Here is a 17969-nt window from a genome sequence, read left to right as displayed (position 1 = left end):
TAAGGATAATTACTTTAACAGGTCCGTTCATGAAAGTTCTTGCGGCCTTGTTTCCAATGAGGGCCTGTGAGCAATTAGGGGTTAAGAGTCTTGCTCAGGGACACATTTCATTTCATCGACACATTTGCTGGCCTGGCCTGGAAACCTCTGGCTCCCTAGGCGGGCTCACTAACCAGTCAGCTATGGCCGCAGTACTGACTGAGCTATTGGATAGACAGGACCCTAACTACTCTAGATCACTGGTTCACAAAACATTTACCAATAAAGATTTTTTTTTGTCTCCTCGGAATGGAAACTAGTGAAAATAGTCGATCTCACAATGCGTTGCTATCTAAAAAGGTGTGAGATTGTAGATCGGCTATTTTCACAAGAAAGTATGTCATACATAAAAAACAACTACTCTCAAAAGCATTTCATGTTATTGTTTAAAAATTGCACATGTCTGAATTAACAGGGTCATGTTTTGTACAATGCAATTCAAATGTAAACTGTGATGAGTGGGGTTTGAACCTTGGACCTGCGGCACATGAGGCTAACACTGTACTGATCAAGCTATTCAATCCACAGTGTTAGCCAGTGAAAAAGGAAAATCCAACAAAACAAAAGAGGGTATGAAGTACATCATACATTGAAAATAACTAACTCTTGGTTTCATTTAACAATTGCACGTTTATTCGTTGATACAGTCATGTCGTGTGCAATGCAATTGAGATGAAGTCTGCATGAGGTGGGATTTGAACCGGCGACCCTGTGGTTTCAAGGCAGATGATTAAGCCATTGGACCAACAGACCTGAACTGGTGAAAAAGGAGCTCACACATTTGACACAGTTTCACGCAAATTGCTCAGAAATCCTGGGTTTAAATGTTTTTCAAACTGCTCAATATGGCGTAAAATCTAAGGGCGGAGCTTACTGGTCAAAGTGATAGATATGTTCCTCATGAGTCAAGGCACATGTGAGTCGGCCAAACGAGGCATGACTTTTGCCTGTTTAAAGTTTGCATTTTCAAAAAATTGCTATAGCGCCCCCTTTGACCAATTGGAGTAAGATTGGTTTCAGTGATACTTGGAATGACCCTCTACATTATTGCAAAGTTTCAAACAAATGTGAGTCTGCATGTATGTGTTAGGGGCAGATGAATAATTTTCATAAAACTGCTATATTCATTGGCTTATAAAAGCTTAACGTTTTCACTTAAGGAAAATCCACTTGCTCACGTTTGTCGGCATTGGTCCAAAGTTCATGTGTAGACAGTTTCGTGCAGATTGCTCAAAAATCCCAGGAGGAGTTAGATTTTTACTGCTTTTCATATAATTCGAAATGGTGGGAGATCAAAAGGTCAGAGGTCAAAAGTCAGACTGTGAAAGTTGTTTGGCATGAGGAGATGCATGTGTGTATCGAAGTTTCATGGCTGTAGGTCAAACAGGGCATGAGTTGTACCTGTTCAAAGTCAATTGAGTAAAATAGTGCCACCCTTTGGCCGATAGTTGTGAGTTTCGTTTCTTCGCCGTTTGGCATAGCCCTCTACCATATTGCCGAGTTTCGTAAAAAGTGACCACGCGGTTAGGCCAGAACTGCCAAAAACGGCGGAAGAAGAATAGTGAAAGCCAAGAGATGCAATAAGGCTTCGAGCCTGATAGGCCTCGAAACCTTAATAACACTCCACAATCATAATCCATGGAAACCCTTGATCCACAGCCCCACCATCAGACCTCCACCTCTCCTCTGATCAAAATTAGGCACCTTTGCATCAAACTATTGTGACACTGCATTCCTTTAAAGTCATGCACATAATGATCTGTTTTTCAGTTTTTCCTGTCTCCTCCTGTCCTCAAGTAACACTGTCCTCTGAAAAGCTACCTGTCTATATAAGAATAACCATAGTATAATACGCACCCACTCACCTTTGCAGCTAGTGGCCATTTTGCTCCTGCAATGTAAGATGGAAGCAGTGTCTGTACTGATAAGACCAAATTATTGAAACACGGAATATACTTGGACCATGGCACAATTAATGCCTGTCTCAGGACTGCCCCCTATTCTGTTGTTAAGCCGTGACTTCGCGAACCGTCAGAACAACCTCCGGGTCCAAATGTGTGTTTTGCTAACATGCGCAGTGCTGTGTCCCTCGCTGTTTTAACAGATCTGAGACTAAAATAACGACTAAAGTGTCATTCTACCGCTTTCCTGGCAACGATAAAGAGAAGAGGAAAACGTTATTTTATATATATCTATATATAAATATCTATATATAAATAAATACAAACAAAGTATTATAATGTTAATAATAATAATAATAAATAAATATGTATATAAATATATATATTAGCCTACTTTGTACTGTCCATATTAGCATTAAGACCCTTTTTAACCCTAAATGGTTCATCTCTGAAAAAGGAGGTTATTGTAAAAAGATTTATGGGTTCCTACATGTTTGTTTACAATGAAGAGCTGTTGCCTCTTGAACACAGAAGTGACGTTGGACTACAAAATGACATCAGACTTAAAAACCGAATAGCTGCCTGTATACAGAGGAGGACTTCATAGTCTCCAGGTTTTCTAAAGTATAGCTAGCCACTTTAACCCTGCCATTTCAGCCATTATAGGCTAAAAAGAAAAGAAAATAGCTTAAAAAATAATAATAATACAAGCTCACAACATGCCTGAAATTTCTGGGCTTTTCCCCAAACATAATTTAGATTTTATTTGTATTCATATTTTGGCTCGTGGCTCGTTTTAAAATGTGTAGTACAGTGGAATAGAGTAGACACTATGGCACTGCATACATTTAGGGCTAGGCCTATGTGTTTCTGGTAATATTATTGATCACCTGTTTTGCATTTCCGTGGCAATATAAAATATTGATGGAAATGTCCATCACAAGCTGGCATGGTGATGACCCCTGGTGTGTGTGTGTGTGTGTGTGTGTGTGTGTGTGTGTGTGTGTGTGTGTGTGTGTGTGTGTGTGTGTGTGTGTGTGTGTGTGTGTGTGTGTGTGTTTCCTAAAGAAAGGAAAAGAAAACGGCGCCGCCGGCATCTTCTTCATAGATTAGGGCCAGGCACTGAGGCAGTCGTCCACCCACCCCCTCTTGCCGCTGACTGTACCTGACTGTGAAGGTCTATAATGCCCAAACTTGTTCTGTGAGAACAATAGCCAAGCCACTGAAGCCATGGCCTGAATAGAGCACACAGCATGAATAGAGCCTCAGGTGTCGAGGTAGGCATTAGGCAAGTATACCATTCACCTGAAAGCTGAGGAGACCACCACTGAGAGACTGCTCATGTGGCCTATAATAGTCACTTCTTTTGGGCTTGTTTTCATAGACCTGGTTGCTTATTTCTCTCGCAAAATCTGGCAACGCTGGTCGCAACACAGCTGTCTTGAATGATGAATTAATGTGGCCGTTTAAAAAAAAACAAGCGATGTTGACATTTCAAGATATGTCGTCTTGGACATGAGAATTTATGCTAGAAACAGGACTAACTGGCAACTCCACCTTAACCCCGTGATAATGATTGAGAGAGAGAGAGAGTAAAAAAAAAAACTTTAAGTAAAAGTAGCAATACCACAATATAAAAATACTCTGTTACTGTGTTACAAATGTTACTTGAGTAAAAGTATATTGGCATCAAAATATACTCAAAGTACCAAAAGTAAAGGTACTAAAATGTTTGAGAATAGCATTGTGAAAATTGTGAGCTTGTAGATCAGCTATTTTCAAATAGCCTATGCATAAAATAAGGCTAAAGTGGTTAATGCATGTTTTATAGTGTAATGATTTATACCTGCAAAGTAACAAGTAACTAAAGTTTTCAAATAATTGTAGTGGAGTAAAAACACATTATTTGCCTCTGAGATGTAGTGGAGTAGAAGTAAAAGTATTGGTAAGTATAGTAACATTGGAAATAATCCATTAAAGTAAAATTACCTCAAAATTGTACTTAAGTACAGTACTTCAGTAAATGTACTTAGTTACTTTACACCACTGATTAAAGGCACCGCTCCTCACTTCACTTTTTGGCTTTACATTTTGAATGGTTTGTCATACAGACTTGTAGTCGCATCACTTGATACAGTTGAGAGTCCTTGTCCTTGATGGGAGCTACTTAGCCCAATCTGATTGGTCAATATTACATAGTTTCTATAATTTGCCATACATTTTGAACAGTTTGTCGTAGCCTCTTGTTAGTCGCCTCATTGGATTCGATTTAGTCCTTTTATTTCATTGGTGGTACTAAACCCCGCCCCCTTTTCTGATTGGTCGATATTTGCCCCCAACGTGGACAGAGGTGTGAGGGCCTGGTCATCGCTGCTTGCAGCGTTTATTATTATTATTATTATTGTCTCCGACAGACAGACAGACAGACAGACAGACAGTGACAGAGTGAGAGAGAGGCAGACAGACAGACAAGCAGACAGACAGACAGACAGACAGACAGACAGACAGACAGACAGACAGACAGACAGACAGACAGACAGACAGAGTGAGAGAGAGGCAGACAGACAGACAGACAGACAGACAGACAGACAGACAGACAGACAGACAGACAGACAGACAGACAGACAGACAGACAGACAGACAGACAGACAGACAGACAGACAGACAGACAGTGACAGAGTGAGAGAGAGGCAGACAGACAGTGAGAGAGAGACAGACAGGCAGACAGACAGACAGACAGACAGACAGACAGACAGACAGACAGACAGACAGACAGACAGACAGTGAGAGAGAGACAGACAGGCAGACAGACAGACAGACAGACAGACAGACAGACAGACAGACAGACAGTGAGCGAGAGACAGACAGGCAGACAGACAGACACACAGACAGACAGACAGACAGACAGTGTGAGAGAGACAGACAGGCAGACAAACAGGCAGACAGACAGGCAGACAGTGAGAGAGAGGCAGACAGGCAGACAGACAGGCAGACAGCGAGAGAGAGGCACACAGGCAGACAGGCAGACAGACAGTGACAGAGTGAGAGAGAGGCAGTGACAGAGTGAGAGAGAGGCAGTGACAGAGTGAGAAGAAGTGAACATGCATTAATTAACAAAGTCATGATTTTTGTTCACTAAATTATATTTGGACTGGTTATTTTGGGGTTTGAACCAGGGACCTACAGACTTGCGGTTAGACAGTGTAAAGGATAAGGATAATTACTTTAACAGGTCCGTTCATGAAAGTTCTTGCGGCCTTGTTTCCAATGAGGGCCTGTGAGCAATTAGGGGTTAAGAGTCTTGCTCAGGGACACATTTCATTTCATCGACACATTTGCTGGCCTGGCCTGGAAACCTCTGGCTCCCTAGGCGGGCTCACTAACCAGTCAGCTATGGCCGCAGTACTGACTGAGCTATTGGATAGACAGGACCCTAACTACTCTAGATCACTGGTTCACAAAACATTTACCAATAAAGATTTTTTTTTGTCTCCTCGGAATGGAAACTAGTGAAAATAGTCGATCTCACAATGCGTTGCTATCTAAAAAGGTGTGAGATTGTAGATCGGCTATTTTCACAAGAAAGTATGTCATACATAAAAAACAACTACTCTCAAAAGCATTTCATGTTATTGTTTAAAAATTGCACATGTCTGAATTAACAGGGTCATGTTTTGTACAATGCAATTCAAATGTAAACTGTGATGAGTGGGGTTTGAACCTTGGACCTGCGGCACATGAGGCTAACACTGTACTGATCAAGCTATTCAATCCACAGTGTTAGCCAGTGAAAAAGGAAAATCCAACAAAACAAAAGAGGGTATGAAGTACATCATACATTGAAAATAACTAACTCTTGGTTTCATTTAACAATTGCACGTTTATTCGTTGATACAGTCATGTCGTGTGCAATGCAATTGAGATGAAGTCTGCATGAGGTGGGATTTGAACCGGCGACCCTGTGGTTTCAAGGCAGATGATTAAGCCATTGGACCAACAGACCTGAACTGGTGAAAAAGGAGCTCACACATTTGACACAGTTTCACGCAAATTGCTCAGAAATCCTGGGTTTAAATGTTTTTCAAACTGCTCAATATGGCGTAAAATCTAAGGGCGGAGCTTACTGGTCAAAGTGATAGATATGTTCCTCATGAGTCAAGGCACATGTGAGTCGGCCAAACGAGGCATGACTTTTGCCTGTTTAAAGTTTGCATTTTCAAAAAATTGCTATAGCGCCCCCTTTGACCAATTGGAGTAAGATTGGTTTCAGTGATACTTGGAATGACCCTCTACATTATTGCAAAGTTTCAAACAAATGTGAGTCTGCATGTATGTGTTAGGGGCAGATGAATAATTTTCATAAAACTGCTATATTCATTGGCTTATAAAAGCTTAACGTTTTCACTTAAGGAAAATCCACTTGCTCACGTTTGTCGGCATTGGTCCAAAGTTCATGTGTAGACAGTTTCGTGCAGATTGCTCAAAAATCCCAGGAGGAGTTAGATTTTTACTGCTTTTCATATAATTCGAAATGGTGGGAGATCAAAAGGTCAGAGGTCAGACTGTGAAAGTTGTTTGGCATGAGGAGATGCATGTGTGTATCGAAGTTTCATGGCTGTAGGTCAAACAGGGCATGAGTTGTACCTGTTCAAAGTCAATTGAGTAAAATAGTGCCACCCTTTGGCCGATAGTTGTGAGTTTCGTTTCTTCGCCGTTTGGCATAGCCCTCTACCATATTGCCGAGTTTCGTAAAAAGTGACCACGCGGTTAGGCCAGAACTGCCAAAAACGGCGGAAGAAGAATAGTGAAAGCCAAGAGATGCAATAAGGCTTCGAGCCTGATAGGCCTCGAAACCTTAATAACACTCCACAATCATAATCCATGGAAACCCTTGATCCACAGCCCCACCATCAGACCTCCACCTCTCCTCTGATCAAAATTAGGCACCTTTGCATCAAACTATTGTGACACTGCATTCCTTTAAAGTCATGCACATAATGATCTGTTTTTCAGTTTTTCCTGTCTCCTCCTGTCCTCAAGTAACACTGTCCTCTGAAAAGCTACCTGTCTATATAAGAATAACCATAGTATAATACGCACCCACTCACCTTTGCAGCTAGTGGCCATTTTGCTCCTGCAATGTAAGATGGAAGCAGTGTCTGTACTGATAAGACCAAATTATTGAAACACGGAATATACTTGGACCATGGCACAATTAATGCCTGTCTCAGGACTGCCCCCTATTCTGTTGTTAAGCCGTGACTTCGCGAACCGTCAGAACAACCTCCGGGTCCAAATGTGTGTTTTGCTAACATGCGCAGTGCTGTGTCCCTCGCTGTTTTAACAGATCTGAGACTAAAATAACGACTAAAGTGTCATTCTACCGCTTTCCTGGCAACGATAAAGAGAAGAGGAAAACGTTATTTTATATATATCTATATATAAATATCTATATATAAATAAATACAAACAAAGTATTATAATGTTAATAATAATAATAATAAATAAATATGTATATAAATATATATATTAGCCTACTTTGTACTGTCCATATTAGCATTAAGACCCTTTTTAACCCTAAATGGTTCATCTCTGAAAAAGGAGGTTATTGTAAAAAGATTTATGGGTTCCTACATGTTTGTTTACAATGAAGAGCTGTTGCCTCTTGAACACAGAAGTGACGTTGGACTACAAAATGACATCAGACTTAAAAACCGAATAGCTGCCTGTATACAGAGGAGGACTTCATAGTCTCCAGGTTTTCTAAAGTATAGCTAGCCACTTTAACCCTGCCATTTCAGCCATTATAGGCTAAAAAGAAAAGAAAATAGCTTAAAAAATAATAATAATACAAGCTCACAACATGCCTGAAATTTCTGGGCTTTTCCCCAAAAATAATTTAGATTTTATTTGTATTCATATTTTGGCTCGTGGCTCGTTTTAAAATGTGTAGTACAGTGGAATAGAGTAGACACTATGGCACTGCATACATTTAGGGCTAGGCCTATGTGTTTCTGGTAATATTATTGATCACCTGTTTTGCATTTCCGTGGCAATATAAAATATTGATGGAAATGTCCATCACAAGCTGGCATGGTGATGACCCCTGGTGTGTGTGTGTGTGTGTGTGTGTGTGTGTGTGTGTGTGTGTGTGTGTGTGTGTGTGTGTGTGTGTGTGTGTGTGTGTGTGTGTGTGTGTGTGTGTGTGTGTGTGTGTGTGTGTGTCTGCGTGTGCGTGTGCGTGTGCGTGTGCGTGTGCGTGTGCGTGTGCGCGCTCACCCGTCCGTCTGTGGACAGCTAATCTCCGGCACCGTAGGACTGATCGGCGTGAAACTGTGCACACACACTCCCTGGATGCCAGAGCAGAACCAGTTGTTTTTCACATCGGCCTGTTATAGTGCCACCAGGAGGCAGATTTTTGCAAACATTTTTTTCTAAATATTACTCTTACAGATTTTGTCCAAACATCACGCAAATCGGTACACATTATCTCTATAGTCGTGTCATCAAGGTGGACCGGACCCTTCCTCTAACACTCCTTCAGTGTTAGAGAGTGAAGGCTAGGATACTAACATATTATGGTTCAGAAAATTTTAATATGAAGCAAAGCGAAGGACATCGCTTACAGTGGGTAAGCGAGCGGTCCAATGCGACCCACAACATCATTTAAAAAAAAGCTAATTCATACTACCTATAACAGGGGGAAAAAACGAGAGAAAAACTAAAGAAAGGAAAAGAAAACGGCGCCGCCGGCATCTTCTTCATAGATTAGGGCCAGGCACTGAGGCAGTCGTCCACCCACCCCCTCTTGCCGCTGACTGTACCTGACTGTGAAGGTCTATAATGCCCAAACTTGTTCTGTGAGAACAATAGCCAAGCCACTGAAGCCATGGCCTGAATAGAGCACACAGCATGAATAGAGCCTCAGGTGTCGAGGTAGGCATTAGGCAAGTATACCATTCACCTGAAAGCTGAGGAGACCACCACTGAGAGACTGCTCATGTGGCCTATAATAGTCACTTCTTTTGGGCTTGTTTTCATAGACCTGGTTGCTTATTTCTCTCGCAAAATCTGGCAACGCTGGTCGCAACACAGCTGTCTTGAATGATGAATTAATGTGGCCGTTTAAAAAAAAACAAGCGATGTTGACATTTCAAGATATGTCGTCTTGGACATGAGAATTTATGCTAGAAACAGGACTAACTGGCAACTCCACCTTAACCCCGTGATAATGATTGAGAGAGAGAGAGAGTAAAAAAAAAAACTTTAAGTAAAAGTAGCAATACCACAATATAAAAATACTCTGTTACTGTGTTACAAATGTTACTTGAGTAAAAGTATATTGGCATCAAAATATACTCAAAGTACCAAAAGTAAAGGTACTAAAATGTTTGAGAATAGCATTGTGAAAATTGTGAGCTTGTAGATCAGCTATTTTCAAATAGCCTATGCATAAAATAAGGCTAAAGTGGTTAATGCATGTTTTATAGTGTAATGATTTATACCTGCAAAGTAACAAGTAACTAAAGTTTTCAAATAATTGTAGTGGAGTAAAAACACATTATTTGCCTCTGAGATGTAGTGGAGTAGAAGTAAAAGTATTGGTAAGTATAGTAACATTGGAAATAATCCATTAAAGTAAAATTACCTCAAAATTGTACTTAAGTACAGTACTTCAGTAAATGTACTTAGTTACTTTACACCACTGATTAAAGGCACCGCTCCTCACTTCACTTTTTGGCTTTACATTTTGAATGGTTTGTCATACAGACTTGTAGTCGCATCACTTGATACAGTTGAGAGTCCTTGTCCTTGATGGGAGCTACTTAGCCCAATCTGATTGGTCAATATTACATAGTTTCTATAATTTGCCATACATTTTGAACAGTTTGTCGTAGCCTCTTGTTAGTCGCCTCATTGGATTCGATTTAGTCCTTTTATTTCATTGGTGGTACTAAACCCCGCCCCCTTTTCTGATTGGTCGATATTTGCCCCCAACGTGGACAGAGGTGTGAGGGCCTGGTCATCGCTGCTTGCAGCGTTTATTATTATTATTATTATTGTCTCCGCCAGGCAGATTCTGCAAACATATTTTTGGAACAAAATGCCTCAAATCATGAATGCAGTGTCCGATTGCAGTGAAAAGCCCTTGAACAAATGGCACCCTTTTCACATTGGCCTATTATAGCGCCACCAGGAGGCCACAATAACGTACCTGACCTGGCGGAGACCTGTGCTCCGAGGAGCACTTTTTCTAGTTATTATTATTATTATTATTATTATTATTATTATTATTATTATTATTATTATTATTATTGGATGGAGGGTTTTCATAGATTAATAGTTTTGGAAACACTTTCTCTCAGCTGATGAGAATCATTTTTTTCAGCAAGGCTTTTAACAAAGGAAACACAATAGTTTATTGCATCCAATATGGTTATTAAACACATCATTTATGGTGTTATTGTATAAATGATGTCATGTCAGTCAGAAATTCGAAACAAGAATGTTCAGATTGTGGGAGCGACTCAAACCTACTTAGTGACGCCGTTGTCACGCACAGGAAATACTGTTTTACAAACTGACAACATGTTCTGTTGCTGTGAGGAGTTGTAGCTTGTAGATCGGCTATTTCTGGTGAGAATGGTTGGTACCAGTGGCGGAGCGTCCGGGTAGGCCAGGTAGGCGGCCGCCTACGGGCCCGGGACTCCGGGGGCCCGGGCCGTCAGATCACATGGACCTTTATTGTATTAGAATTAGACGCACTTTGCGTGCTCCGCCTCTCCGCGGCCGCCTCTCAGCAACTTTCCCAGAGATTCACCAGCTTGCATGGAACTGCAAATATATTCGAGGCACCCCAATACACTGTTCGAAGCTCACCCTAACCCTAAAACCGAAATAAAGTAACACTAAAACGAACACAATCCGCCCAAAACCCTGTGCGCAGGGGGGGGCCTGATCAGTGTGCCGTGCCTACCGGACCGGCTTTCAGTTGTTCCGCCACTGGTTGGTACGCAACCAAGATGAAAAGATAATTGTAACAATATAAACAGTGGAATGTCAACATAAACAGTGGAACAAAACCAAAATACAGCCAGAGGGATGTGTCTTTCTGCAGGAAAACACACCAGCATAATTATATAGTGGCTGATAGAGGGAAAAAATGCAAAAATAAATATATAGATATCTTGTATTTATTTATTTAGGCTCAAAGTTACCTAGTCTGCCTTTAAGTAGGATAATACTTGGAAAAGTGATGATCCAGCTTCCCGCTAAAGGGTAAATAAGCCTATTTACTAGCATAGTAAATCAGGGCTATGGTATCTGAAACAAGGCACTGAGGAGCGCACCTAGTCACGACGAGTGAATGATGTAATAGCTATTTGTGGTCAGTGGATACATAACAGCTTCCCTAATACTGTAGCCCTGCCTTTGTGGATCACATACCGAATGATTGACCTGGATTGCAATGTATCGGTCACTGTTACACGTACCAGGGGTGGGGCAGTATGCCCAAGAAATAGGAAAAGTACATTGTTATTGCAAGTGATTATGGGTGGAGAAAGAAATTATAAATTTCCAGTTAAAATCACTCCCAGAAGGGGTTGGAGTAATATCAGGATAGGTGAAAGAGCTTAGTGGGAGGTGCTAATAGGACGGGCCAATATGGGCCCTTTAAAAGGCGTGCACAGAGCAATAATTGGGCTCTAGCACACTGTAGACACCTAAGGATCTGTTAGGAGTAGTCTAGCCATTTTACTGAATTTGGGGACTTAGGCCCCTATTAACACATCGGGTGCCAAACACGGTAAAAAAAACGTGTTTTCAGAGAGTAGCGCTTAGGTGTCGAACACGGTAAAAACCGTGTTATCAGTGTTTTTTTCATTTTTTTTCACAAGGGGGGGGGGGGGGCTAGCGCAGCTCTGGAATCACCCACGGTGACTCTGAGAAGGAAGGGACAGCTGGATCACCGTGCCAAAAAACATGGCTCCCCGTCCGCTCCCGTTCTATCTCCTTGATAAAAACCTCTGTATCTCCTTAACTTTTTACATTGGGGAAAACAAGTCATTTTCGATGGGCGATTACTCCATATATGGCGACTCGCGTGAGAGATGTTTTTTGTTCCAGGCGTTAGCCAGGACCATCGATCGTCGTGCACGTCGTGCTATGGTCGATGCCTACACCCCTGCCCGACCACTTCGGTCTGCCACCTCGGGGCGACTGATTGCCTCGTCACTCAAGGGTCCTTCTGGCCGATCCACACGGTCACGACTCTTTTCTGTTCTGGCCCCACAGTGGTGGAATGAACTTCCCACTGATGTTGGGACAGCAGAGTCACTGCCCATATTTCGCCGCAGGCTGAAAACTCACCTCTTCAGGAAACACTACCCTTCCTCTCTGCCTGACCTACTTGTTGTTAACTAGTTGTACGAACGCTTGTTTTCTATTGCTGTATTGTTTATTGGATTATTGGATTGTTTATTGGATCTTGTTTAGTCGATATACTTATTTGTTTTAGCTCATGCTCATTTGATTTAGCTATTTTGTCTCATCTGTTTAAGGAAATAGGTAGCTGATATATTGCACTTTTACCTTAGCGCTAGGTATACTCTTGGTTGCTTGTTTATGCAGAAAATGCACTAAAGACTTCTGGTGATTAGTAGTTTTCGTTCCCTACCTATGTTGAATACACTTATTGTAAGTCGCTTTGGATAAAAGCGTCTGCTAAATGACTGTAATGTAATGTAATGTAATGAATTCAATTCAGGTTGTGACGTGAGCTGCTCTTGAACATGCTACATTCTGATTCTAATTTTCTACCAACAAGCAGATGCAGCTGATAGTAGTCACCTTATTTTTTTTGCCAGACCCAGGGGGTCGGGCCTACATGAGACTTTGTCGGTCCCCCTCTCCAAACGTTTTCGTCCATACATGGGCATAAAAGAGGGGGGCCTACATGAGGCTTTGTCGGTCCCCCTCTCCAAACGTTTTCGTCCATACATGGGCATAAAAGAGGTCTGTCTTCTGTCCTCTTTTTGATTGGCCAAGCTTAGCGTGACGTAGTGCTCTGATCTTTCAACCACTAGGGGTCTGGCAGTACCAGGTCTCCTGGTTCCCTTGTTTATTATGAGATGGTAAATTGTAATGTTCAAATTGATTTGAATTTGAACTGTAATGCATGTTTTTTTAATGTCATGTTAATTTGGGGTGTTTCCAGGAGGCTACAATTTCTTTCAACAAATGGCAGCAGAGAGAGAGAGGACTGAGAGTGGTTAAGGAGAGCGACATGCAGAGCGAACTTCAGACCACCAGCACGCCAGCAGGTGAAACATTATGGTAGAAATGTCATCAACCATTTAATTTAATATGAAATAGGCATTTTTGATCGTGGAGATATGACATATGAGTTAAAATACATGGTTTTGTATGATACAGTGAAGTATATTACAGATATACTGTACAATATACCTGGGAATCCAGGATTTTGAAATGAACACTGAGTAGAAAGATTGTGTGGTAGCTTGCTGTTAGTACGTTTTCTTTACAGGTTGTTATGGTGATTACTTTTTTTTCTTTGGGACTATAAATCCTGATGCAGAATTGGGTCAACCAGGTTAGAGCTCTGGGGCCCAGAAGTTTCATGAACTCTGGACAGATGTTGTCTTATCCAACATTGGCTTCTTTCGCAATTTTTGAAATCTTTTTTTAAAACATGCCCTAAGTGATTAAAACCATATACACTTAAAGAACGACTTTACCCATTTTCAACCAATCTTCATATAATTGGTTCTCACTAATGCTCATGATAAAATGGTACCTAGTCTGTGTCTCATAGGAGGGCTGTGGACACTTCAGAAATCTGCCTACCAGTGACATCATCGTTTGGCAGTTTTTGTTCCTTTCAAATAATATTTAAAATGTTTTATTCTGATTCTTATGAATGCGAGAATAATGGCTTCCATTGTAGCATGCTAACTTTCCAGAAATAGAAAGCCTGCCGTTTCTATTAGTTTGGATTCCCCATCAATGATGTCACTGGTAGGTGGGTTTCTGATGTGTCCACAGCCCTCCTGAGACACAGACAGAGTAGACAAAAATGATACCATATTATAATGATCATTAGTGAGGACCAATTACAGTATATGAAGATAGGTTGAAAATGGTTGAAGTCGTCCTTTAAGTAATGCCACATCATGATATTTCTGTACGATACTGTACTGTAGTCTCTTATTGTACAAACCTTGTAATACTGTATTTTCTTTCATGTTTTGCTTTATCCCATCTTTTAACAGTTACTTGTTTTAATTTGTTGTTAACTTATTTTTCTGTTGCTTTGTTTTTATTGTTACGTATATGTACAGCACCATATAACATTTGTTTTCAAAGGTGCTTAAATAAACTTTACTGTAACTTACCTCATATCACAATATTGATATAATATTGATATATAACCCAGCCTTATAATAATGTTAATAATAATAACTGTTTGAAACACTGAAAGGAAAGGAAACATTAACAGATGAAGAATGGAAGAAGAGAGAGGAAGAATGGAGGAAGAGAGAGGTTGTGTTGATAGACACAAGAAGATGAAGATGGAAAGCACAAAGGACCTTCCTCCAAGTAGTGAGTATATATAATTGATCTGCTAATAGATTTAAAAGTGATCGCTCTCACAGTGACTTTTATAAATGTAACACTTCATCAGATAAACTCTGAAATGTGGATAATGTTTAACATTTTAAATGTGACCTAGACATTAATAAAGATTCATGCTTTGATAGTGCATTTAAACGTCAAATTAACGAATTAAATAACTGCAACTGTTCATTAGTATGCTATTATCATTGATTTGATTATGATTGATAATGATAATAGCATACTAATGATCAGTTGCAGTTATGTCTTGTATTAATATCATTGTAAATGTCTTGCTGTCTGTTGTTTGCTGTTCCAGTGAGTGGTGACAAGAAGGTTGCTGGTTGGCTTCAGACACTTGAAGATCCTGCACCAATTGATTCAGACTCAATAGTGCCCTCTTCAGACTATGGCTCCATGAGTGATGTATCCAGCCAGGCAGATTCAGATCAAGATTTTGTAAGAACACTGATTTATTTTATATCTTTACTCATGTCATTTCTCCAACATACATGGCATTGTAAGAACACCAATTTTGTATCTTCATTTATGTAATTAGTTCGCCAGGGGTGCCTGACACCCACAACTACATGTCTGTCACTAAAAGACCAATGAGTTATATGTCCTCTTACATTAGTTTAGATATTTGCCATTAATGATTTGATTATAATGATTTCCCTTTAAGTAAATTGTTATGCTCTGCAAATAGGCTCTTATACGCTCTGTGATATACTCATCTTGATATACACGTATGTTTGTATGGCTGTAGGTGATCCTAAATGCTCTACTGTGTTTGTTTGCTTGGTAGTGCGACGACATTGAGAAGATCACTCCTGAGAAGATCACTCCTGAGAAACTCTCCAGAGGACGCTTGCAGTAAGTCTGGACATCACTTTGACATCAATTGCCCATCATTCTATTCTTATTCCCTGTGAGACTTTGATTTTGGCACTGTGTGTGTGTGTGTGTGTGTGTGTGTGTGTGTGTGTGTGTGTGTGTGTGTGTGTGTGTGTGTGTGTGTGTGTGTGTGTCTGTGTGTCTGTGTCTGTGTCTGTGTGTGTGTGTTCAGGGTTCAGCTGGAAGGAGAGGGGAGATATGAGTGTGAGTTAACAGGCTTGATATTTGAAGCAAAGGAGCCAGTTGTTGTGCGTTATTCTGGCCCCATATTCAACGTGCGCACAGTCGACAAGGATGCATCTGCCCTCAAGTCCATCCAGTTCCCCCACTCCCTGTGCCTGTCTGGTGAGAATATATTTATGCAGCTACACATCGTCCATGTCCAATATTTCATTTTTGTTTATTTCATATTTTAGTTACACTATTGTCCTTGTTCAGCCTTTTTTTTGTACTTATTATTTTTTTGTTGCTTCCATGCATTTTGTCTTGTTGTCTCTATAAAACTGTCTCTCCATCCTTCCTTCTCATTGTGTTGACCCAGGCCAAAAAACCGTCACTGGCAAGCATTCCATGATTGAAAACTCTGGTAGTCATCTAAAGTGGCAGGTGTCCTCCCTGTCACCTGTGGGTTCCATCGCCCTGGACACACAGCAGGTGGAACACAACGGAGCAGTGCTGGTCTATGAGGATCTGTGGAGTAGTAACGACACTCACACTTTCCGCATCTACCTCGCCCTCAACTGCAGCTCTTGGCATGAAGTGAGGATGGCACCAAGATGGAAACAGATATATATAGCGATGTGTTGCGAGCTTCTAGATTGGCTATTTTCAAATAGCCTAGTATATACTGTATAGGGCTTAAGTGGTATAATGCATGTTTCTGAAATAATAATCGAAATCTACAAAGTAACTAGTAGCCTAACTAATGTTTTCAAATGTTTTTTGTTGAGTAAAAGTACAATATTTAGCTCTGGGAGATGTACTGGAGTAGAAGTAAAAGTATTGAACATTTAAAATACTTAAGTTAAGTACTTTAAGGACGAGTTTTCAGATTTTTAACGCAAGAATGGCTTCCAATATAGAATGCTAACTTCCAGGAATAGAAAGCCTACAGTTTCTATTAGCTTGGAGTCCCAATCGATGATGTCACTGGTAGGCAGGTTTCTGAGACACAGAGTGAGTAGACAGAAATAGTGCCATCTTATAATGAGCATTAGTGACGACCAATTATATGAAGATTGAAAATGGGTGAAGTTGTCCTTTAAGTACAGTACTCGAGTAAATGTACTTAGTTACTTTCCACCACTGGTCTTTAATATTTAGTATTGTTAGTCGATTGTCAATCTACCTTTTATTGTCAATCTACCTTTTAGGATGGCTAGGATGACATTTTCTGCCCTACTCACCTGCCTCTTCTCTTGCCTCCTTCTCTCCTGTTGTTCTTCACCTTGTCCACCTGTTGTCCATCCTTGTGTGGTAGGACATCAAGAAGAAGTTGGAGTTAGAGAGGGGGCGTTACAGATGGGTTGACAAGAACCCCAGCTGTCAACTGGTAGAGGGGAAGTACCGTCTCATGAGTGAGCCAAGAGGGGAAATTCACTCTGAGGTATGTTTATCTTTATGTTTATTCAGCTTAAAAGGATCCCGGGCTAATAAGCCTTATATGCCTTAATACATTATAATTGGGCGAGAACACCGTCACAAGTTGATGTAATTTGTCCATCTGTAGTCCAGTCCTATGGAATGTATGCAGTACATGTGCAAATAAAACATATTTAAAATATTATTTTGATGCTCATATAAGTATTAAGTTGTTTTTTATTTGCACATGCATTCCATTTATTCCATAGGGCTGGACCACACACGGACAAATTACATCATCAACTTGCTGTGTGTGTGTGTGACCCAAACACACAGCAAGGAGGAGGCAATAAAGGCTTAAGTTTATTAACACATTTAGTGCCAGATGTTTTTAGCGGTGCCAGCCGCTCTACACTTGACCGTGTGTGTTTGTCCCTCCGTCCGTCCGTTTGTCCGTATGTCCGAGCACGGCCTCAACAGCTGCACTGTAATTTTTTAAAAACAGGGTACATCCAGTGCCAGCGCTTCTTACCGTTTACGCTGATCTGTTTAGTGCTGTAGACGCCACGACGAGGACGCGGATGTAAACAAAGGGTGTGTGCGGGATGGTCGAGGGTCCCGACTCTGACTAACGCCTGGAATGATAACATTTCTAACGCGATCCGCCATTGCAGAGTGATCGTGCGTCGAAAATGGCTTGTTTTCACCACGGTAAAAAGATATGGAGATAGGGACCTTTTTCTCAAGATCCTATCATTGGAGTGGACGTGAGGACTGGATTCACATCCGTCCATTCCATTTGGCCCCCCTTAAGTCTGGCTGGCTATAGAGCGTCGCAGTTCCCGCCCACTTCCTGTTTTTTTTGGTGCCGGAAGAAAAAACTCAATGCATTTTTCCATTGACATTTCCAAAAAT

At 40.9% G+C, this 17969-nt stretch overlaps 1 protein-coding gene across 1 annotated transcript in view; it reads left to right on the top strand.

The window, feature by feature from the left end:
- The window catches only part of LOC308104664 (uncharacterized protein), a 35587-nt gene that overhangs the window by 8293 nt on the left and 9325 nt on the right, over window positions 1-17969 (top strand). The window contains exons 2-8 of the mRNA XM_080455128.1: window positions 13159-13264; window positions 14443-14564; window positions 14896-15035; window positions 15385-15452; window positions 15646-15818; window positions 16015-16232; window positions 16954-17079. Coding sequence (XP_080311254.1) covers window positions 14468-14564; window positions 14896-15035; window positions 15385-15452; window positions 15646-15818; window positions 16015-16232; window positions 16954-17079 — 822 coding nt within the window. The 5' untranslated portion in view covers window positions 13159-13264; window positions 14443-14467. The remainder of the gene's footprint in view (window positions 1-13158; window positions 13265-14442; window positions 14565-14895; window positions 15036-15384; window positions 15453-15645; window positions 15819-16014; window positions 16233-16953; window positions 17080-17969) is intronic.

Source organism: Gymnoscopelus braueri (genome assembly GCF_963280865.1).
Source record: "Gymnoscopelus braueri genome assembly, chromosome: 17".
Classification (NCBI taxonomy): domain Eukaryota; kingdom Metazoa; phylum Chordata; class Actinopteri; order Myctophiformes; family Myctophidae; genus Gymnoscopelus; species Gymnoscopelus braueri.
The sequence above is the reverse complement of the archived record's forward strand: the minus strand, read 5'-3'. Positions and strand labels throughout refer to the sequence as shown.